Genomic DNA, 24391 nt, shown 5'->3' with positions numbered 1-24391 from the left:
AGAGAAGACAGGCAAGAACTCTGCAGCCCCTGAGATTAAGCTGCAAGGAAAAAGTTATACCTACAGACTGTATCCTAACAGAAACAGGTATAGTGCAAGGGGAAAATAGAAGGAAAATGAAGTTCTTGGCTTGCTGTTTCTCTTATTGCCCTCTAGTTGCTGCATGTGTCTTCCCACAGTGACATGGGAGGCAGTAAGCTGCAGAGCAGCTAGGACACGCGACCACTGATGTACAGGAATGGTCCGATAAAACGGCCATGGGCAACAGAGCTGTGTGGTCTGCCTGGGGCACCTGAAGTGCCACAAGCAGACAGCAGAGTGGCAGGAGGGAGAGGCAGGAGCTAGAGGGGGAGACAGGGGAGGTGCTTGCCCTGTTCCCACAAGTGGGGCACAGCTTCCTGTGGCACACACGGGACTGCAGCGGGACTCCTGGGCTGCCCCAGCACCACTGTTACAGAATGGAGCCTTGGGGATCGTCCTGCTCCCATGGAATTGGGCCACCCTTGAGAAACAGCCTTCTCCACTGGCACCCCACCCTGCACGCCCACGGACACCCCGCCGTGTGCGTGCATGGTCCCCCTTGGAAATGCATGGCAGAACACCCCCTCTGATGCTGTTTGGGGCGAGCTGTGCTCCCAGCTGCATGCAGGCAGGTGGGGCACAGCTGCCCACACCCCCTGTGGGCTCACCAGCACTGCTGGGTGAGCTGGGCAGGCACCCTGTGCTCCTTGTGTGAGAAGCACTGCTGGAGCACCCTGCGGTGGTCTGAGCACCTTGCATTGGGCACAGCAGGTGGGAAGATTAGCCTTCTGGCTTTATTTCTCAGAAAATGTTTGAGGACGTTAAGGATCTTTTCTCAGCATTTAAGTGTACAGTGGCTTGTGGTGATCTTTAAAAGCCCACTGCTCACCATGCTGCAATACAATAACCTAGTGGCATTTTTCCCACTCTAAAAAATGACTTGTTTGATTTCGTATGCTGTATGATGAAAGCCTCCTACGTGGTTCTTAATGAAACTGAGGCATACAGCATGAAGTCATTACTAGTGGCATATTTAGCTTCCATGCAAGTGGACAGGCTTCTGTATCTTCCTGAAAGACAACTTGCTGCTCACAGAATTGCCGCATAGTGATAGAGGATTACATCTTGCTTACTGCACTGAAACATGGATAAATGATCACCAGGTACCACCATAGCTCTAGTTTTCCTTTTACTGGCAGTATTTTTGTAATGCAAAACAAGATACTGAAGGGTAAAAGCACTGAAGATAGCAGGAGTAATAGAAGAAGAAGAAGAAAATCCCCAGCAAAACAGATCTCCAAACACTTTAAAAAAAAGAGAAAGAGAGTGAGAGGAGCAGAGAAAGGTGTCTGTGCTGCTACAAGAGTGTAACTGAATGTTCTAATATGGTTGCATTAATAAGCATGAAAACTAACTTTCATCTGAAATAAAAGAGTACAAGTCATCAGTCTTTCAAAGTCTGGAGGGGAATCTAAAACCTGGACATCTCAGAACAGGAGGAGGAAAGGAAGGAGGGTTGGTACCGATTGGAAGAGGACTGCATTAAATAACATTGGCATTATGAGGCAAAACAGAACAAATTTAGGAGATGCCACGATTCAGGTTGCTTCTGGAACTGGAACTGGAACTGTAGTGGGTAACGATGACACTGTCTTCTTACAGTCACTTGTTACAGAGTGAAGCCTCAGTTAGTGCACAGTGTGGATCCTGCTCATGAAGATGGAGGCTACTGGGTGTTGCAGGAATGGCTCCATGCTTTAGAGCAGCATCCTATCCAGATTCTTGAAGTTGAGTGCAGAACTATTGTGAGTGTTTTCTGGATTTACATTGAATCGTAACTTTATAGAGCAGTTCAAATGTTTACTATGGTCAGTTTTCATGCTTTATCCCTAGCCACAGATTTCTTTCTGATATCCCAACAAATACAAGCTTAGATATGATATATTTGGCTCTTCTTCAGTTTTCCTGCTCTGTGGGCTATGGTTGCATACATTGTCAATCACATGGGGTTGTATGGAGCAGAATATGAATTCAACTGGCCCCATCAGCTTTGGGTAAGAAGTGTTTCAGTGCAGGAGAAATGCTCTTCCATAGTCATGCAACCTGATTTATTGGGCCAAACGTTGTTCTGACTTGCCGTATGCCATCTGACATCAGGTACATTAAATGGAGCAAGAGACAGGACAGAACTGGCTCTTCACCATCAGGAAGAGATACAATTAAGGCAAACAACATCTAGTCCTTCCCTGGTTGGTCATAAGCCTAATTAAAGTAGCAGAACGTCCAATCAGGAATGTATTTGTATGCCATGATTTGTTTTTTTTAATTTTATTTTTAAATCATGGGCATTCTTATTTTGGGGCATATATTGCATTGATAACAGGTCTAAAGTATGCTACAGGTTTTGGAAGCTGGAGCTGTTCCTCCATTACAGGTTATTCCATCTGCCATATAAAAAGAAACACAGAATTAGAGGTACAGTCATAAAAGTCCTTCTCAGTCATTACAGGAGGTTTTTAGCATTTTTAAGTTATCCAATGATCAATGTAGGTCATACCTATAGTACCCATATCTAGAGCTGTCTACTGTGCAAAGTAATCATACATGTAAGACTTCTTAGAAAGAGTGTTTTACAGTTAGTAGGAACCTTCCTCACTTAAATACTGATTACTTGGGAAAAATTCTTCACAAGTTTTCCAAATCATAGATAAAATACTTACTTTTGATATTTTAAGTTAATTACTATGAATTAAACTAAGATAAGACATCTAGATGGCTGTAGTAATTTCTACACTGTCATTTGAGGAATGTCCACCCCATGGGCTGTTGGGATTTTGGTCCAGTTTGGAACAAAAGGAGACTTCAGATGTAGCCTCTGTGGAGTAGAGTCACCAAGTTCTGACAGATGTTTCCTCAGACACTTGGGAGAGGCCAGGAGAGCCTTCTGCTTCCACCTTTCTGAGAGTCAAACAAATCCTCAGGCTATGAAACAAGCTTTCACCCAATGCCCACTGCAGCTGATGGATTTCAGTGGTACCCAGGCTGGGCCCACAGAAGAAGAAAAATGGATTTGACCAAAATAGGTACTACTACTACTACTACTACTAATGCTTGCTTCTAGGTAGTACCTAATCTGGGCTAGAAATGGCATGAACTGTAATTCCTCAACTGTTCCCCCTAGGAGCGTGTTAGCTTGTCTTAACTTCTGCTTCATGATCCATGGGACAGCACATTGACCACAGCCCCTGTGTACAAAGCAATGTCTCCCTGCTCTTTTCCAGGGACATACATATACTGCAAAGGACTGTCTGCTGTCCCCAGCTGCATGGGCACTGGTGCTAAATGTAGTTTCGCTAGTTTCTCAGGCACTAGCTCCTGGGCATTTGAGCAGGTGGCCTTTTTGACAGCCTGTCATGGTGTCAGGTTTGAAGACAAGCTGTCTTCAACCTTGCCAGTGGAGCAAGACTGAGGAAACTTGTTCTGGGCATTTGACTCTGCCATGTCAGCAAAGCTTTCTGCAGATCTAGGAGAGCATCACATAAGCATGTTTTTGAGTTAGGAATGAAAAGCTACATATTGTTTCTGACCTTTCTTTGCAGCCATCTTCTCTTCCTCTTTTTTCTTCTCTTCCTCCAGAGCTTTCATTTTTGCATCATACTCATCAGCACGGGTCTTCCACTCATTTCTGTTGTTCAGCAGCCCATCAAGCATAGGCTGAATTTCCTCGTGGAAACGTGAAAATTCCTAATGAAAACACACCTGTCAGTGCAACGCAGCGCAGAGGCAGTGCTTGTCCATCATACCCTAGGACAGATCCCGACACCTGACCTCCCCGGCAGGCTCATGCAGGGAAAGCATTATTGGCACAAAGAGGGACCATGCTGCAATACCCCAGAGAGAGGGAGCTGTTGTCTCCTCTACTTGTCTCTCTCACCCTGACTGGTGTTGCTGCACCGGGACTTACCTCAGCTTTGAACCCCTGTTGAGAAGGATGGGGTGTGCAAGGGTGTGCTTTGCTTACCTTATAGACAAACGTGCACACAAAATCGATGAAACCCACTTGAAGCTTCGGAAGCTCAGCAGCTTTCCTCCGGTCCATCATGGGCTGTGGGAGGACACAAGTTCACCATGATTTATGAGAACACTTCACTGAAAGACACACCTCTATTTTTTCCCCAAATTGCCTTGTTATGCCAGCCTGGCAGTTCTGCCAGGCTGTCAGTAAAGGCTGTCCATCACAGCCCTCTTCCTCTGCTGCAGAGGAGTGAAGTGGGCTCATTTCCTTTGCCATTTTAGCAGAAATTTGAGAGAGCTATTTCAGTGTCTGTGGATGGGGAGAAGTACAGGGAGTTTTTGCCCTTGCACCTCTCAATCAGGTATCTGAGAGAAGGTTCATGTTATAAAGTGCTGAAGACGTTTTCAATTCTCTAAAACATAACTGAACATGAAATTATATTCTTACATGGCCTTGCTGCTTACTCTATCATTTGTGATGCCTCTGTGGGTAGAGGGGGTATATGAAAGTCTACTTAAAGAAAACCCAAATCACATAGTTGGAGGCTGCATTAAGGAATGACTCTTGGCTCTTTCAATGGCAAATGTAAGTATTTGTTATTATAACAGAAAAAATATGTTCAACCCCACTGCTTTAATGCATTTCCATTTACCAGAAATAATTTCTGGACTCTACGAAGTTTGTGTTTGTAGTTTTTCTCTTTATTGGAAACTGTGCTTTCCTCTACGATGTATGTAATTAATTTTGCTTTTTTCTGTAAGGGACCAACACAAAGTCTCCAGGGGGAGAGTCACTCCATGCTGGTTCACAGCCATTGGGACCCATCTAACTATATAGAGAGCTGGACAAGAGGCTCTGTCACAGAGGGTCTTCCCTAGCTGAGTACCCACTTTTCCAATTGATTTTGGCAGGCATGGTGATTTCAGGAAGACACACAATGCTCTGAGAGCAGCATTGCTTGTAGTAAGTCTCTGCTGAGACTTGCTGTCTGAACTGAACTGTCTGGCTCTCACATGGTACTTACAATAGGCTGTTGCTGAAGGATGCTTATTTCTAAGTCTCCTTGCTCCCAGAACTCAGCTGCTACCAGGAGAGCTACCTACATTGCCAAGGAGGGAAAAAGAAAAGTTAGCACTGACTTCGGCTTTACAACTTGATGCGCTTCTGGTCTCCACCATGAAGCAAATCTCACTTGTAGCCCCTCTGTCGCTTTGTGTCCAACCCCAGCCCCAGCCTTTCTCCTGGGAAGGGCAGCAGTGGCAGTGGGACTGCAGCCATGTAGTGACAGCTCAACAACCTTATTGCACTGGAGCTCATTAGTCCACTGCTCATCTATTAAGAAACATTTCCAGTGTGTCTTCCTCAACGATTTGCCTCTTGGTCCCCGTTGTGGCTGCCTATTATGATTTTCTCAGCTGTCCTTTTTCCATGCTGAACAGGAAGGTGAGTTTTATTTCTTTTATCCTCCTTTAAATTGTAATGTTTCTTACTTAGCAACTGCTCAAGTACAGTTCAGGAAGGAACTCCTGAAGGAAATCAAACAACTGAGCAAACAGCAGGTATTGCTGTAAAAAAAAAGAACCCATACATTACATGCAAAAAACCTCAATGTAACCAAAAAAGCTAAATACTTGGGTTTTCTTCTTTTCTTTTTTGTAAACATGAATTTTCTACAGAATTCACAACTAGAATCTTAAAGATTGCTTTATTTATGAAAACCATGGTTATTCTAAAGTCCTTTTGGTAGTTTTGGTAGGAGACTTTGATTCAGCTTCTAGCAGCTTAGGAAAATGTATTACTTTGAAACATAAGCTAGAGAAATCTAACTCTATATCAAGCACCTGACCTTACTCTGGACTTCCCAAGGCTTTGTGATTGCTGACAAATCACAGGCAGTCATCATCATGGCCCTAAAAACAGGAAAGAAATTAGTTTCTTCTCTACAGCCTGCACCCTATCTCTTGCAGGGTCAGGATGCTCATGCCCCAGTATTGTGCCAGGTATCCCCCAGTCCCTGTTGAAGTGATAGATAAAGACAGACAGGTTGCTGTAACAGCCTGGGATCTGACTGGGACACTCATCAAGGGTTGCTCTCTTGATTAAAATGGATTTATGCTAGGGAACTGCTTGCTTCTGGTACTAGGATGTTTGCTGCTTTAGTCACTGCTGGGCTGAACTTCTTGACTTTACAGTAACATCGCTGGCTCCCTCATGGAGGTGTAGCAGTGCAGACTGCAGTGAGGTGGTGGGTGCACTTCATCGCCAGTGCATAGCATCCTGCAAAGCACCTGTGCAGTCACAACAACAGCATTGTGCAACTCAGATTGGTTGCCTCTGGGAAGAACAGCTCATGGACTGGATTCCTGTAGATCTGCCATTGCAGACTGCCCCTGCTTGTGGGGTGCAGGGTGGTCTGGTAGGAGTATATGGCTAGAAGGGATCCTGCATCTCGTTAGGAGTATATGACCAGAAGGACACTCCAAAAGCAGTCACTTATCGGGATGAAGAACCACTTTAAGCTTTTTTCCCCTGCTTTTCCAGAAGATCACATTTGAGTGGACAGTACTGTATCACACGCTGATTTTGCACTCAGTGCAGCACAAGGCAAGTTTTGGAGCTCTAACCAGGTGACTGCATCTCTCACCTTTCCAGAGCCAACTACTCACATTACAACCTCTTTCTTTGTTGTCTCCAGGGATAGGTATTCAGTCCAGGCAGTCATGCTATCATATGTCTTGGACTCATCAACGATCTTTTGAAACATTGTTCTCTTTCTTTGAGGGGAAGAAAGAAAAAAGAAAAAGCTCAAAAACAAGGAAACAAGTGTGTTAAAAACAGATGGCTGATCCTGGTATTGATAATCCTTCCAGAAGGATTTCAAGATATTGTCCTGGCATTTAGGTCCTCAAGGAAGCCCCCAACAAATCCAGGCACCATCACCTGCTTCTTTTAAGTAAGGGAAACTATTGTAAACGACTTAAAAATAAGTATAGTGGTGAGACATGAACAGGAACTTGAAAGTATGAGCTGCTGCAAGTTATGTCAGCCGAGAAATGCTTCCCCCTTTGTTGGCAGAAAGCTACTGGCTTTATATACTTAGTCTGGCCCTGTTAACCTTATTTATATACCTAAATATATGTAGGAAATTCGGGGGAGGTGTTTATGCACAATGCACCCATGTTTTGAGTGGTGTGAAATCCAGAAAAATCTGCTGTTTCAATGCTAGCAGAGAAGACATTTAGGCCAGATCCACAAAGTGACTTGTGTACATGTTCTGTCCATATCATTTTGCCTGGGTTTGATCTCAACCAAGCCTTCACTTGCAGACCATAGATCAAGGAGGCCAAAGACTGGCTTGTTCCCACCTGGTAAGGAAGTAGTGGTATCTGCTCCCATACAGCCATCCTACATCTGGAGTAAGAGGACTGGGTGTTGCACCCTCCTTTGTATTCCTCTTTTGTGGACTGTTTATATTTTGCATAATCTTTCTTCAGTGCAAAACACAGAAGCAATCTCTGGTCTCAGCAGTGTATTTTGAAAGCTCCTTGCTAATTAGGAAGTCATATGTTGTTGAAGTCCAGCCTTATGTCCCAGGAAGTCAGTGCATGCTGCTCCAAGATGTTTGGCATTTGGGGCTTTTGGGTGTGAAATAGACTATGACTATATTCACCTACAATGGACCACTTGTTATTTGGGTTATGCTGCTCACCCAGAGAAGTTACGTAGCCCTGGCCACGCCATTCACCATTTATGAGTACATTTAGTGCTGAAGTGCTAAGTAAAAAAAAAAAAAAATCAGACTTCTGTTTCTGTTAGGGGATCATATAGCACAGCCTTGTTGGAAATAAAGGGTTAAAAAGTCATGTATGTAATCTAATGAGTAAAAGTTAAAAATTCTTTTCAACAATTTGAGCTCACCCCACCAGCTCTGATGTCAGTATTAAAGGCAGCCTCCCAAAGGCAGTGTCTGTGAAGAGGATTGCTGCACGGGGAAGCTCTCAGAGCAAAGCATCACATTTTGCCTTTGCAAAGTACTAGCTGCTTTCTGCCCTTCACACACAGTGTATGTGACTGACTTACTTGAAGTAGAGTGCCAGGTCTGTTGCTATAATAGCAATTTCCATCAGGTGAATCATGTGCTCATGCTGTCTGCGGTTGAGGTTCTGACATATATTCAGCGACTGAAAAGCAAAGGAAATGGAGCTGCAAAATCCAAGCACTGTGGTGTTGTGAGTTCCTTGCCATCTCTCTTGAATGTGCTCACCATTTTTTTTTTTTAAATAGATTTAGCTTGCTCCTCTAAGGTGCAAGGGTTGTGAGCCCCGTTCACCGTATGTTGGTGCCTAGCATCCCCTTTTGTTCCCTGAACATGGTCAGTGTCCTGAAACTTGTTGCACAGCATGTGCCCAAACCCTGTGCCCTGGACCCAGTGTGAATTTGTCTGAAATGAAAACTTAGCTGGGGGAGTGTGTTGGCCTTGGCCCTGTCAGTAGGGCTACAGGAGGACAATCCTGTATTTAACATACTCCTATGGGGATAACGGTATGTCTTCTGAGGAAACCAAGTAATGCATTTAGGAAGCCCATGCGTTTTGGTATTGGGTGAACATAGAGTACTTGAGGAGTGAGGCAGCTGCAGTTTCTCAGGTATCTAAACCAGAGAAAGGTCTTGTGCTAAGCTGACAGCTCTGTTGTTGCTGAAAAACTTCCCGGAAGGTAAATTATTCATGTCCTTACATTACAGTTCATTACCAACCTCTTCAGAGAGCAAGAATTTTCCAAATTCCAAGTGATGTCTCTCTAAAATTGAGGATCCATGAAGTTTAGCTAAAGGATTTTGAGATCTGGTTGCGTACAGGAAAAATTAAAGATGTTAGTGCAGCACTTAAAATAGAAAGAGGTGTCCCATTTTATGTTTAATTTTGTCAAACACACAAGTTCATCTCATTTGAAAAGGCTTAAGAGTAATATTTTTAATAGCTAATGACATCAGTCTAGTAAAAGACTTTTGTGACACAGCTTATAACTATTTGGACACTGTATAAAACAGTCTTCCAACTACAAATTTCACCCAAAATGTTCTTTATGACTGGACTGTTGTTACCCAGCATAGTAAGCTTGTTTAATTCCTGAATAAATACATGTTGATATCTAGTCATAGGAACAGAAAAACCAGCAGTCCTTGGACACTTTCCTAGCTGAAAAGCAAGACCCTCTTGTACCCAGCCAGCTTCACTTGCATGTTTCAAAAGCTCCAGAAAACAGTAAGAAAGTGTAACCAGCAAGCATTGCAGGAGAGCTGTGATCTGACATTACTTTAAGTGAGCAACAGAGGCTTGACCAATCAATGAAATCATGCAACTGTTTTTCTGTAGCTAGTAACTACCTACTGAGACCAGCACTCTCACACTCATAGGTGCTTTGTTTCTGCACGTGGTGAGGGCAGTGCCATGCATGGTGCTTTCTCCATAGATACCTTCCAGGAAAAAGTAGGCTTCTTATGTCCAGGATGCTCCTGGTGGCACCCTGAGCCTCCTGTTATGCTCAGGCCACTAGATGCCTGTGCTGCACTTGTTCCACCCTGTAATGGTAATGTAGTGTTTCTTTAACCAAAGGAGGTTTGCTAGGAGTTAACGAAAGCCCCAGAGAGCACTGCAAAGTTTCAGTTTCCCCACTGACCAAAGCATAAGCTCAAATGTAGCAAGCCAAAAAACAAGGTTATTTGCAAAAGAAGGTTGTTACCTCTGTGTATAAAACAGAGCTGTACTGGAGTTTGATGTGATCATAGCCTGATCCCGCTCCACACGAGAACAAGAGTAAATGGTTTGAAGTGGTAGGAAAGTGCTTACTTCATTTGATAAAGGTTGTTGGTTCCCCTGTGGTCAATATCATGGCACAGAGCAGCAGTTACCATTGCAAGGGCTTCAAGGTCTGAGTAATAACGCTTCAGTTTGCCAGTCTGGAGGGTGAGAATTTGCATGGCATCTGTTAGTGTCTCTTGCAGGAAAGGGTACTGAACTGTGACTGCTATGTGCTGGGGATCTCCTCACTGAAACAGTCCAGGAGAACTGAAAATACTTGTGAAGCTAAATGCAATACATGGTACATTTAGGTTAAAATGGGAAAGCAGCTGGGAACGGAATATTTCAGACTCAGGTAGGCATGCATGTTGTGCATATGTGCTCCATGCCTACCTGCAATGCTGGCTACCTGCAGCTACAGCTGCCTTGTGCCCTAGGGACACCCAGGTCCTCATAAGCACCCCTCCTGTCACTGGACACAAAGTAATTTGCGAAGGGGCTCTGCTTCTTTCTGAGCAATGAGGTCTCCAAGCTGAATCACCCAAAGGATTGTCCAGGAGTGTTAGGCATAATTCTGTTGCCAGTTGTGTGGGCCATACCATCTGCACTGGGTCCTGGTGCTAGTCCATCCCTAGTGTGGAGCAGCAGTATGACACTTGTTTTTCTTGTTGGGGCACCTGTTGGCCTGAGAGCCTGTGAGAAACGGCACTTGCCACATTCATACTAGTGATAGACTTACACCTGTACCTGTCCTGCCTGGAAATGGAAAGTGTGAGGTTGTCTTCCATCCCAGCCAGCTAACTTCATTCTGGCTCTTACTGTCAGAAACTACTGGAGGAAGGGAAGTCCTGTAGTTTCTCTCCCCTACCCTGTAGAAGGATTGAATCTGGAGGCTATTCAACACCATACACATCTGTACCCAAGAAAATTAAAGCACTCCATTCATTGGCCAGTATTGGCTGCAACTTTAAGTGTAACGCAAGGACTGTCACTTAAGGCGAATGGAGACCTTATTTAGCAGGACCTGTGCCAGGAGTGACAAACTCTTATCCTACACCAGGATTCAAAGGGAGTGCTGCATATCTCCAGGGCACAACAGAAGACCTCTTGTAAATAAAGCCATACCACAGAATTAACTGGGGTGGTGTTACCTTACCATCAGGAGAGTGAACATCGTCTGCGCAACGTTGAAGCCATGGCGCCAGTTGTGGTAAGTTATTTTACGATAGCCTTTGCTGACTGAGTACACAAACCTTACCAGAACCTACAAATTGGAGAAGTGGATGTTAGTTTGTGTGATGAAGCTCCTGCCCATTGCTCTTGCAATAAAGACCATGTACAGAAGTCATGGATGAGTTTCAGACAAAGTCTACAGAGATGGCCCCAGAAAGGAATCAGAAGCTGTAATACCATCAGGCTTCACTGATGATGTTGTTATAGTAAAGCCCAGTGGTGAGCTAAAGGGGACACTAAAACATAGCTCTCTGCTTTCTAATTTTTTTTTTTTTTTTTTTTTTTTTTTAAGAAAAATGAAATCACAGAGGTGTCTGTGGGGGAAAGAAGAAACAGCAATGTCTAGAGGAAAAGAGATTTCATCCTACTGTTTGTGAATTTATTGAATTTCTGTGTTTCTCTATGTTATCACTCGTAAGATTTGCCCCTCCCATGCCTTGCGATTTACTAATACTAATATCTCTCTTCAAGGGATATGGGTCCATAGATGGAGAGATGGGTAGTGTTTATATCACCTAAATAATTACAATATAGGGCATTAAATAGCAAACTATTTTTCACCTCTACATTATACTTCTCTATGTGTGCTACCTCTTGTAGCTATATAGGTTTTCTCATTAGAGAGCAAATTAATCATGGATGAATTTTCATTTTTTAAAAGCTCTGCTGCTCAGAGTGGCAGCAAAGAATGACTGCTTTTCACACTTGTATCAGGGATTAGTTGTTCCAAAGCAGATATTTTGAATACTTTTTGACATTGACATGCTATAAGTAAGCAGCACAGCAGTAATTCCCATTCAGGACACTTCGCTTCCTTCCTACTTCCCAGCCTGCCTTTCCAGGGTGAAAACTCTTCCTGCAGCTACCTCCAGATCCCACTAGATGGCAATAAACTTCACACGATGAGCTGAGAAATCCCTTGGGGAGCAGCAGAGCTGCAGAAACGAAACGCCAGTTTCACACGTCCTGCAGCGGTTTGAACTGTGGCAAAAGCCGTGAACTTGCACATCAGGGGCTATGGGGGTCCTTGTGCCCACAGGGTCACACCGCTCCTATCGCCAGCAGTCAGGAAGATGGTACCAACTGCACCAAATGAAGTCACGTCTGTGTTTGCAGGGGAAAGAAAAGCGGAGGGACCTGCCAGTGTGTGTTTCAGTGTATGTTGGCTGAAAGCTATAGGGTACATACTATATAGCAAACGAAACATGCACATGAGTACGCACTGCCCTGTGTCGCACCTGGAAACTGTGTTTTTACACTGCGGCTGTGAGTGGCATTAGACACAGCAAGGGCAAGCAATTTTTTGCATGGTGTAGCCCCCATCTGTATAGACCCGACAGCAAACGCACAGCTGCATCAGGCAGTGCAGAGCAGAAGAGGCCAGCTTCATGCTCCAAACCTGCATGTAGGGACCAGGGGCTTTGAGAGGGGGGTTCCCTGCCCTCAGCGGGATGAGGGGGCTCAGGACGCACGCCCCTCTCCCTGCAAGCCCCTGTGAACCCAGACCTCCAGCCACTCCATGAGCTGTGCAGGGCATGCATGGGGACCTCAGCCATGCAGTGTCTGCTGGCCATCCAGGATGGGAGTCCCTATGTGTTGCCAGCTCCTACCTCCTGTGGGATCTGGAACTTTTTCACCACGCCGAGCTCGTAGTACATCTGAATGCCGCACTTCACCAGCTCTAGCTCAGTGCAGTCAAAATCAGAGAACCTGAATTCATAGATTTCAAACTTGGTGGGCCCCGGGAGTTCTTCTTTCTGGAAGAGAGGTGGGATGGTTTGTTGCTGTGCTACTTATGCCATCCCTAGAAACACCTGGAATGGATTTTCCCTAATAGAAATTTATCAGTCTGATGCTGCTAGGAACTTTACCTCTTAGAATATAACACATAAATAGACTGAAATGCAGCTTTTCATGATAACCCCATTAGTGGGGGAAGAGGGAGGGCATTTTTGGTCAAGTGCAAGAAATATTGCTTGTTTTCTGTTAAGTACTTTTCTTGTTGATTTGATGTAGTTTGACAGGTCTTACAAGGGAAGGCTTACAGCCCTCCATATTTACTCCAGAGAACAACATGCGTGACAAGTCAAGGTGGCTGATATGTTTCCAGATGGACTTTGAACCCCTTGAGATAAAGTGGCAGAGAGCAGGTACTCCCTAGGAGTTGGGGAAGGCATCTGATAGTAATAACCTCAAACTCACACAGCAGAGGAGGGCAGGGTATGCTTTGCCTTTGCCCTTCACCAAGTGCCCTGTCTATGTGTACCACTGTGTGAACACTGGGAAATCTTCCCTGCATGCACTCAGGCAATATTTGTTTGCCAGGGCTGTCCATTCCAGTGGTACATTGCTCTTACCAGGATGCTTGCCAGCTCCTCTTCCTCACACTCGCTTGGCTCTTTCCCCAGCTTTTCTCTTGTTGGCTGCAAAGAGCATGGATGTGTTAAACTGGCAACCAAACCCCACTGGACTTTGCACTGTGCAGCTTTGGGGCAATCTAGGGCAGCTCTCATATGCAAACTGTGTTTCCTTTCTGGACCTTACTTCTATTTCCGGTCTTTCAACCCATTCTTCCCGGTAAAAATGTTCTCCCTCTCCTTGATTTTGGTTTGTATTTCCCCCACTTGCAAATGTCTCCCTAGAGCCAGCATCCCAGCTGGGTCCTCTAACTCCACATCCTCTGCACTAAGGAGGTCTTGGGGACATAAATCAGCTCCTCTTCCACTCCTCCAGCCCTGCCCTGAGTAGCACCTGCGTGAGCCCACCTCCAGGGCTGGCTTTGCTGAGGAAATTAGAAAGGACACAGCGTGGCAGTGTGCCGAGGTGGAGGGCAGACCACAAAGCCAAAACAAAAACTTGTTCTGCTGTGCAGTAACTGGGGCCCAGGTGTTGCCTCCACATGATGGTGGCTGGAAGCATTTCTGTGGGATGGGAGACCTATGTCTGTGCCATATGTCACAGGCCAGGCAGGCCAGTACACCTGGGGGTGTGCTGCATGTTGCAAGGCATTACCAGAATTTCCTGTATTTCATCCTTGTCACATTTCACATGGTAAAGCACCATATCCTGAGCAATATCCTTCCGGTTCTCCAGCTTGTTCATCTTATCATACGTGTCTGTGTTGAGCACAGACCAACCCAGGAACTGTGTCAAGGACTTGGTGAGGGGAGAAGAAGGAAATGGTGAAATAAACAAAACATCTGTTCCTCAAAGACACAGAAATATAACACTGCATGATATACTTTTAGAGAAACACAAGCTCCACTTTGGCCACAAGTCTAGCAATGAGCAACTGTGTGTTTGCTCCCAACCTCTACCTGCTCCTCAGCACAGCAGCTCCCCAGCTATTGAATCTGCCTTGGCTTCCAGAGCATCCATGCTGTGGAGGTTCGAGGACCCTCTGTCTAGTTCAGCATATGGAAAGCTATTTCTGTGTTGTTGCAAGTGTCACCATGCCTGTGGAAAGGCTGGTATCACGATGGTGACAGCAGGTCAGGAACCCTTGTATCAAGGGAGAGCAAGGTGGTCTCATTACCTTTCACATATGTTTACTCACACACCGTGTTTGCTCTCAACTTGTTTGCTGTCCAGCGGTCAATTCAAACCGATTTTTTTTTTTTTTTTGGCAGTCTTTTTGATTAATAAGAGAAGTCTATTTCAGCAAATGTTCTGATTGATAACAGATGTCAAGAGCTGAATACCTATATTGGATTGAAACTAGCATAGAAGCGTTTCTAAGCAGCAAGCTGCTGTTCGTAGATTCGATACTGGCCACCCTTTGTATCTTAGCTACACAGATAATTCCTGTGTAATTTCTCAAGGGAGTTGCCCAGCCAGTGTGAGCCAGCTGTCATGTATGTGAACACAGGTCAGAATGGTCATGTTAGTATATCATAACTGCTCATGGCTAGGTGTCCAATCCAAGAATGCTGAAAAAAAATGATGTGAACACAGCAGGGTTTCTAAGACAAAACCCCCCAGTATTTCATATAGTTGCTTTCAAAACTTTCAAGCTGATGCATAGCACCTCTATAAGCAACAAAGAAACTCACTTAGCTGCAAAAGACTGGGGAGTGCTTTGCCCGTGTACAATGAGCAATAGTGACGTCTCTCAACCATATGAACTACTTCCAGCTGCAGCAAGAAACTATACCTCCATGAGGGTCTCATCCTGTTCGTCAAATGGTTTCCCATCTTTTCTGTTATAAAATGTGACAACGCCAACAATTTCTTCCCTTTTGTTGACTATTGGCATGGAGAGAACGTTTTTGATAGTCCATCCTGATTCATCTAAAGGACCTTCCTTGAAGCAACAGCAAGCAGAAAGACACCATATACTTAATATGTTTCCTAAATACATCAGCACTCCCATTTTACATCAAGACTACAGGCTAAAGAAATATTTACATGCCTAATATTGACTCTAAATTACATTTCTGCAAACAAAGTAGAATCCTTGATGGGACTGGAAGTTTTCACGGTACCTGAAAGTTAAACATCTCATCTGCAGCAGCATTCATAATGTTGCAAATCTAGGGGATCACACAAAAGAAAAAGTTTTACAATATGGGCAATGAGAAGTTTAAATACCAAAACAAAAAACTGAATTGATGAGAAAGCAGCATTCGTATGACTTCATCTCAGAAAGCCTTGCTGAAGCCTAAGCTAAGTACTTACAAATCCACTTTCAGCCACATAGGTTGGCAGTCCAGTAACTAGTGCCCAGTGATCCAGGGTAGGATTTCTGAATGAAAGAAAAATGCATAAGGGAAATAAAGGATATATGTTTACTGAAGAACAATCATGGAGCTGAAATGTATCCAGCTGATTGCACAATCCATGTTTACATGTTTCACTTTCTAGTTACTAAACAGTCATGTTACTTTCAAAGGACCCCTGTGTGTGAGCAAAAATTTTTCACCTAAGTTAATACTTTTCCTGCAAGGATTCAATACAGACTCATTCAGTAACTCATAAAATATCATAGTCTGCAGAGACGTAAGTCATTCCTGGGAGTGGGGGCCATGTTTCAGACCTTCAGCACAGAGAAAAATAAAAGGAAGTTCCCAGCTAAGAGTGTCTGCCAGCCTGAACTTTTGAACACTGCTGTACCTAAGCAATGGGGGCCTTTCCTGCAGCACTTAAGCCGATGCAAAGAGGTGTGACCAGAACTGGGCAAAACTCCTGTCGTGTCAGATTTGTCCAGGGTGTCCAAGGCTCCTCTGAAAAATTCAGTGGCAAGAAGAAAGGGTGGTTTTCAGGAAGAGGGAGTCTCAACGTGGTGTCAAGAGAGGAAAGGCCAGAGGTAGCCTTGAGATGGGGTCAGTGACCAGAGGATAAAAGAGAAACAAGTAAGCTGGAAGACAGGCAGGGGAGCAGGACTGACCATGAGAGGTCGGGAGGGTAGCAGAGGGGTGAGGGGCAGGGCTGGGACAGCAGGTGCCTCAACACAAGGGCAACCTGGATGGGCTCAGCCACTGACACAGAGAAGGCACCAAGCAAGAGTGATGCCTCAGCCTGGCAAGGAGAGTGCCAAAACTGCAGGCAGTCAAGGCAGTTCACTTCTGCGTCTAAAAAGAATCGCTGGTTGCAGTGACTTTTGGAGCCTGACTTGCAAGCCAGGATCCCAATATCCTGGAGAAAATCTTTGTGCCACAGAAATGTGAGTCAAAGCACCAACTTAATTCTGGCTCTCTTACTCAGTCTTCTATTGGTCCTTTGCATATCTCCTCTTGAATGACTTTACATCATGGGGAACCTTGGTTTTAGCTACACTTCATGTCAGTACCTAGCATACAGAAACTGGGCACTTACGGGATGACTTTAATGTCTTCTTTTCCATGTAATATATAATCGATGACCTTGTAGAAGACTATTTCCTACAAATAAAAAGAGTGGTGTTAAAATTAGTGGTGTGTCAATCCAGCCAGACAGGAGAGAGTTTAAGAAATCTGGTTCTCACGTACTCGGCCATCCGGGGTGCGAGGTCCTGAGTAGGGGGGAACTTCTCCCAGCTGGACTGGCCACAGGTCAAAAAATTCCTGGTTTTAAAATGAAAGAAGGATTTTTAGAGTAGGAAAGTGCATTCTGCCTTGAACCTCAAAGTAACCACTTCTCTACCATGCTGGTTTTGCTACTGTGTAAACAAGGCATGAAATAATAAGACTAGGAAGTATCTAAATTGGGAAGTGTCAGGTGCACTATATGGCTGTATATAGTCATATACTGCCTATACACAGGATGCTGCTTCAGTCAGTGAACAGCACAGGCTGTATTCACAGAGCAAACGGCTATGGCAATATTTTACGTGTTCTCATTTTCCAGAGTGTGGCCATAGGGCTGATCTACTACTTGCTAGCTTGCTAAAGTGAAATTTTTTTTGTTGTTTTTCCTAGGCTACATTATAATGCTGATCAAAGTGTTTTTAACACGCTAATGATCTTTTAATACACCTCTTCACAAGACAGCTTGCTATGAAGGCTCTGGCAACGTGGTGGACATCAAAGTTCATGGTAGCCTCAGCCAGCCTGACCATGGAATAAAGCAGGGCTCTGATGACAAGAATGCTGTTTAACTCCCACATAAAGCTTGCCAAAGGTGCAAACAATCAGACCAAATCAGAGCTGCAGAGGTAACTCAGATTCTGTCAGCCTATTTTTATGAAGCCAAATTTCACCAAAAAGCCTGGATAACATGCACATGGATGAGTCCTTGAGGAAGGTGGCTGCTTTGTTGTTGGGGATTTCCACAGGTATCTCACTATACTTCTAATAACCACAGACTTTGTGAGGCTGTGCTTATGGTCTAGACTTTGACCAGTATTGACACGGTCAGACACATTTGCCCTTCCTTTGTCTTCCCAGCCTCTGGCTCCTTTGACAGTCCCATTCCAGGGATAAGCTTTTCCCTTTCCCTCTCTTTTCTTTATCCCCAGCTCTTTATTTGCACAATGGAATAAAAAAATGCCAACCAAAGCAAGAATAATGACTCAAAGCTAGCTTGCACTTTGGCTGCCCCAGTAAAACTTATGTCCACACATCACCCCTCAGTGGATTGCAGCAACACAGAAAGCTGTACAACACACATATGAAGAATGCTTACCTTCTGCTTCGTCATGTCCAGGAGACCTACTGAGTACCGGTCACAGTTCAGGTATGCTCTCACTGTGTAAAAAGCTTTGTGGAACTGCCTCTCGATGTCTGTCAGTTCCTCAAAAACCTTATTAGCTGACCACAACAGCACCTGCGGATAAAATCCAAATGTAAGCATAGCCTCTTCTTAAGAGCTGGGCTTCCCAAATGTGTTTGGAGTAACAAGGAAACAATTGGGGGTTTATACTACAGTTCCTGAAAAGTGCAATAGCAACCTATACTGCAAAATGTAAAAGGATTGCTTATGCACACTGGGAATTCTTAGAGGAAGATGCACTCTGAGGAAGAGTCAGGTCATCGTGAAGTGCTATGTAAAAGTCCAGTCTTAAAAATATAGCTCAAAAAAGTAGTAGTGCTAGATAAAGAGATGGCCCCACTTACATTTTATACTCATAAGTAAAATCTTGCATCCAAAACCAGTTAACACCAAAAGTGTTATAAATTCCAGAGGCTGGAGTTGGAAATACCCAAATTAACACTTTCCTCAAAGCCTTTGCACAGCTGCTTTGTGTGCACATCAGCCTATGGTCCTTTTCCCCATCCTGTGCCCTGCAGGTGTACGCTTAAGAAAGCTGTTGCTCTTAGGCTCTTTCATTTGTAAAAATGCAGGTTATGCAGCAGATTAGGCAAGTATTTCTGGTAGCACAAGGAGGATCTTTGTGGGCCTAATGGAGAACTTAATTTTCTCCGAAATGGTAAGAAAGCCATCTATGCAATAGCCTAGCTTAGCTAGTGCATGTATGCCTGTATCTGAGTGTATGTGCTTTGCTTTCTGAGCCCAGGAGACATGAAGAGCAGTGCTTCAGAAGCACTGAGAGCTACTACCTGAAGCTGACTGGACCTGTGGTTTGAACAAGAAGTACCATTATGTGGCCACAGTCATGAAATGTATGTCTCACCTCTTCACTAGGTGCTAGTAGATATTTCTGACAATTCTGAGCTGCACTGGTCTTTGTTTCTAACCCATAAATTGGGACAACTGTGCCACTCCTATGAAGTCTGAGATGTTCAACGTCACTGGCCTCTGAACATCCTTTGGATAGTATAGTGGTGTTGTCATACAAACCGTTAAAGGAAAATGAGCAATGGTTTATTTTTGGCATTTTACAGCATGCGATAAATAATGCTGAAATCCCCAAACCCAGGGAGGAGGACGGAGAGAAACACCTGAAGAATGGTCATTTCATGGAATGGTGTAAAGGAGTTAGGCAAAATGCGTTATATGGTCTTCTAATAAGACTCTTACACAGTATCTGAGCACAAGCAGACTGAACTGTCTTTGCACAAACCAATTTACTTACTTACAGTATTCCCCCAGTCTTTGCAGTTGGGATTTGCAATATTGAAATCCTAGACCACCTCTGAGAATGTCATTTACTCACTCTGTACTTTGGTACTTTTAAGTCTAACACAATGAACCATATTAACTCTCTCAAAGACCTTTAGGTCTAGATGGCCGAAGGTCTTCCAGTTGAACTATTGGCAGAACTAGCAGTGTGTCTTGCATCTTGTTCTCACTTTCCTCCCTTTCTGTGGGACTTGCTGATGCAGCAGTGATATGTGAACACAGAACTCCTGGGTTTACCCCCAGACTGGAGCACCCTGTGGGAGGCATTAGGCCTTCCACTTCTTGGGTGTCCACTTTATCTTCTAGCCTCTTCCTTACCTCCCCCAGTCCTACTGCTAAACCCTCAACAGTTGTTTTTCACTCTGCATTTTCACTCTTACCTGGCCTCTTCGAGTCTCACAATTGTGAAGATAACTCAAGTGATAAATTTTCAAGTTCAAGGAGGCAAAATTCAAGTACTTCAGAAAAAGCTGAAAAGGCAAACAATGAGATTGAGTTGAATGTAGTAGCAGCCTCGTGTACACTAGATTTCATAACACCCCTTTAGCAACGTCATTGTAATTCCCCTGGACAAATGCTTTGCTTTGCACTGGTGTGAGATGAGGCTTATCTCACTGTAACTTCTCTGAAAGATTTCTGAGATAAGCATACTCATAATAAGGCTCTTCTGTAAGAGGGTAAGTCCCCTGTAGGGAAATTTGCACCAGTGGACCTTCACCAAAGCAGACATCCCTAGTGTAGAAAAGTCTGTGTTATGTGACAAAAGCGACAACTGCTTGATAGAAACTGAGCTACTGACCACTTACTGTTTCATCAGAGCTGGTGAAGTGTGGGCCGTTCAGCTTATTAATAGCCACAATGACAGCAACTAAATCTTTGCCGTTCAAGATGGGTGTTGCAAGGATGCTTTTCGTAGTGTAGTCGGTGAGCTCATCAACAAATGGACTGAACTGGGCACACTGTTCAATAGAGAATTTACAAATTAAGCTTTTTCCACAACATCTGTAGTCTTAAAACCAAGTTAAAGCACAGCCTCTCAAAGTAAGCTGCCTAAAGAAAGTTTTGCTTAAAAAATTATTGAGGGAGAGAAATGAATTAGCAGAAAATTGGACAATGTACAGGTGATAAAACTAGCAACAAGAGAACTGGCTGTGGCTTCTGACTGCAAGACCTGCACCTTTTCACTTTTTGCAAAGATCTTGCAAATCATAAGCTTTAACATGTCAAACTCTGTCAGAACAAGGAGGCTCTCCACTGGTCGTGCTCAGATCACTGACATTCTTCATGGCACCTCCTCCAACCTTTCCTCTGACTTCTCATTAACACTGCGAAGTGGGTACAGCCAGTTACCGTGCAGCACTGTGTAGCCACAGCTTATAGACCAGTGCTGTCTGGTACAGTCACTAGGAAGTTCACTCACCCTCATTTTTCTTCTGCTTTTGCCTGGGCCCTGAAGCTGCTGTCAGCTTGCAGCCTCCATGAAGCCATCTACCCCTGTTTCTGTTGAAAATGTTCTGCCAGGTATTTCCTCCCATATTGCTGGGCCTTTGTGCATGGGATGGTAGATGGCAGGGAAGGTGTCCCAATGGAGGATGCAGCTGGCACCAGTGGTGCATGGTTCCTGGCACTCTCCCCCTGTCCCTGAAAGCAACCCATCTCCTTCTGCCCCAGGATCATTTTGGCAGCAGTTGCAATATGCAGATAGCACTGTTATGGACTGGGCTGCACAGGGAGTTGCCCATGAGGGAATCACCATTCAAACCACTGGGAGAGCGCTAGGTCATGCTGTAGGGGCAGTCCAAAGGGAACGCATCCAGTTGTTCCTTATGTGAATGTCACTGTCCCGCTATTGCAAAAGAAAACAAAGCAGAGAAAGGGTAGTGCAGGGAAGGCAGGTGGTCCATCACCTCACCTGCACAGGGCCTTATTGACACCATCATCACCTGTCAACAGGGAGTGCAGGCATGGTCTTGCTGGCCCAAGATATTCTCTCTGCTCAGCTGAATAACTTGTCAGCTACAAGTCCTTCTAGCTGGGTTAGAAAAAGCCCCAAAGGTCTGATCAGATTCAGAAGGATGCACCAGAAAAAAAAATCAGTCCCTAATAGGTCTTCTCCCCATACCTCCCCCACTACTGGCCTTCCCTGCCAATGGGGTAGACCAAGCACTTAGTCTCTGTGTCTCCTTCAAAGGAATTGCCTTACAGCAATGCCTGAAAGCACTGGAGTTGGAGTGTAGTACTTGGATCACAGCACTGAAATCCTTCCATATTCTTGGAGAAATGTCTGAAGCCAGAAAGATTTAAAAAGTTTAAGTCACGTTCTTATGCTCCCCCCACCCTACCCCTCCCCCCCCCCGCCAAAAAAAAAAGTTTGCAAAACCACATCAATGTCTCAGTACATTCCGTGGAGGACAACAAAGTTTTGCTGAAGCATTTGGATATGCTCGTATTGAGCAAAAAACGGATGGATAAAGAGATGGTCTCTTTGTAACTAACAAACAATCGATAGAGTAATCCCAAATGCCATAATTGGGTCACATGGATTTTAGTTTTATGCCTATGATTAGAACAAGCCGATTGTTATTGCTGCCATTCAGGTTTACATGATTCAACCCAGGAGTAGGGGGGGTAAATATTGTCATGAAGGCATAAAAATAAAACATTAAAATTCCTTGGATCCCTCCTGGTATCACAGTGTGCAGTGTTTGCTGAAAGAGTTTTTTTGGTCAAAGTTTGTCTCTTGCTGCTTGTGATGAAGATCACTTGTACACAGATTGCAGTTAACTCACCTGCTCTGAGGTCCACTCTCTCTGGTTGATAAACATGCCTCTAAATGCCCTTGGCACAAGCTTCACCAGACAGCAAACATTTTCAAATGTCATTTGTGGTAGAAAACCCTTTCTGGACTCACTGTAAAGGATATGTCTCTCTTTGCCAATTATTCATGGAATATAAATGTGTGTGTAAAACTTCATGTCCGTTCAGTGCAGATCTGACTGTACTGCACTCTCTCTTCTCTGCTGGACTAGATGTGATTTTGTTGTTTGGTGTTTTTTTTTTTAATTAGACAGGCAAGGTGTGACAGTGCACTTGTTTGCAGGCGTTAACACCTAGTGTAATTAATGTGCTTAGCTTCACCTCGCTCCATAAATGAAATTGGAAGCAACTTGCTACTGGTAGTTTGGTTTCCTCTACACAGCTATTACACAACACGAGGTTTGACCAAGCACCAAGACACCCTGCTACCTCTTGACCCCTTTGTACTAGTAAGCATGTGAGCCTTTCTTCTACCGAATGAATGAATAAATGGCAAACCTACCTCACTGACATCCTTGACGTTCATGGTTTTCTTGGTTTGTGCAACATAGCCCACAATGCCTATGTCCAGCGGATAGACAATCTCGCAGTCTGGGGAGACCAGGCATTCCTCCAGCGTGCTTCCCTCTTGGATGTTGAAAAGCCTTGTTGCCAGTTCAGGCGTGCCGTTTCTCTGCCTGTACATGAAAAGACTACAGCGGTCAGCGTGAATAAGGGACCTGATTCTTCTCAAGGTCTTGAAAACAACTTTCTCCATGTTGATGCTTTCTTGCATGTCTTGGATCAACTCAAAAAGGATTTCACCCTCATTACTATCCCAGGACTCTGTTCTTAGTTTCTTCTCAAAGTACTGCTTGGCAAAAGTAGGGTTGCCATCAAGAAACTTCTCCACGTCGTCTTCACTAATGCTCATTGTGAATGCCCTGGGTTTTCTGGCAGGAAGTAGTCCAAAGATCTGGCCTATGCAAACAGCACTCTAATTTCCAATGTAGTTCCTAAATTTTTGTAATAGAAGATGTTGCTTCTAGAATGACCAAGAGTGAGGTAATGGTGCAAAGAGAGCTTGTCATCAGGAAGAGGTATTCCTTTATAGTGCCGAAGGTGAGTCTGTGGGAGGACAGATCTTCTCAACCAAACAGATTAGATGACCTCTACAAGACCTTTGGGTCAACTTTCTTCTTCTTAATCTATATGCAAACAAAAACTGAGTACTCACTCACAATATCTGAAAACATTCTCTTTTCTCTTGATAAGCAGAACACTTACTGAAACAGTTATATTGAGGCAGCAGCAACAGGGAAGAAGTGCATCTCCTAACATTGAAATAAGCTCTTTAAAGTCTAATTAAATATATACTGCTTGGGTCTAATCCTTGGCTAACAAGGTGAGCATCTTATTATTTCTGCTCTCCCAGCTCCCTGCAGTAGTAGGAAGTGCAACCTTCACAAAAGAGCACAGTGGTCAGAACAAAAATAGTGAGGTAACGCTGCTCTTTCAGGGCTCCCTCTACTATTGTGTGGTTCTTTATCTGCTGCTGTAAAGTCTGTTCTCAAATGGAAGCACCAATCCTGAATGCTTTAGTCCATGACTTGAACTTAATTTGCAAGGTCTGCGGCCTTTTCTTCTTGCTAGTAAGAACCAGGAGAGGAAAACATGCCTTTTAGTAGCATCCCTTTAGGAAGGAGTCTGGAGAGCTTCAGGTTGGGGTGGCTGGGTTGAAACACGCTGAGGAATCATGGGAAGCCCTGCAGACACAAAAAAACCCAAAACACTCAGGAAGGGAGAAAAATTTCCCTCATCACTATCAGTGGAGAAAGGGTGGGAATTATGGCTGTGAGGGACAGAAGTTGTTCCACATCAGTGAAGCCACCGTGCTGTGCAAACAGCAGGCGAGGGTCAGCGTCATGCTGGGAAGCAAAATGCCACAGAGGCCACTACTCTTCAGGGAAATTAAACAATGCACAAGAGTTTTTGTCAGTGGGGAACAGGGGTAAGTCCCACCCACT

General features: G+C 44.3%; 1 protein-coding gene across 1 annotated transcript; it reads right to left on the bottom strand.

The window, feature by feature from the left end:
• Positions 1 to 1197: 1197 nt before the first annotated feature.
• Positions 1198 to 23719, bottom strand: PDE6B (phosphodiesterase 6B). Its single transcript, XM_009930124.2, has 22 exons — positions 22888 to 23719; positions 20375 to 20527; positions 19949 to 20038; positions 18171 to 18311; positions 17036 to 17110; positions 16884 to 16948; positions 15747 to 15813; positions 15554 to 15601; positions 15223 to 15372; positions 14082 to 14225; positions 13427 to 13492; positions 12680 to 12826; positions 10993 to 11100; positions 9885 to 9994; positions 8792 to 8879; positions 8117 to 8217; positions 6703 to 6810; positions 5883 to 5946; positions 5061 to 5135; positions 4043 to 4126; positions 3609 to 3765; positions 1198 to 2465 (listed from the first exon to the last, which is right to left on the bottom strand). Exons 1-22 carry the CDS (start codon positions 23296 to 23298, stop codon positions 2407 to 2409), a joined length of 2511 nt encoding a protein of 836 aa, XP_009928426.1. The 5' UTR covers positions 23299 to 23719; the 3' UTR covers positions 1198 to 2406.
• Between the last annotated feature and the right edge of the window lie 672 nt (positions 23720 to 24391).

The sequence above is a fragment of the Haliaeetus albicilla genome, chromosome Z (assembly GCF_947461875.1).
Source record: "Haliaeetus albicilla chromosome Z, bHalAlb1.1, whole genome shotgun sequence".
Taxonomy (NCBI): domain Eukaryota; kingdom Metazoa; phylum Chordata; class Aves; order Accipitriformes; family Accipitridae; genus Haliaeetus; species Haliaeetus albicilla.
Note: the sequence above shows the minus strand (reverse complement) of the source record. Positions and strands in the feature narration are given on the sequence as shown.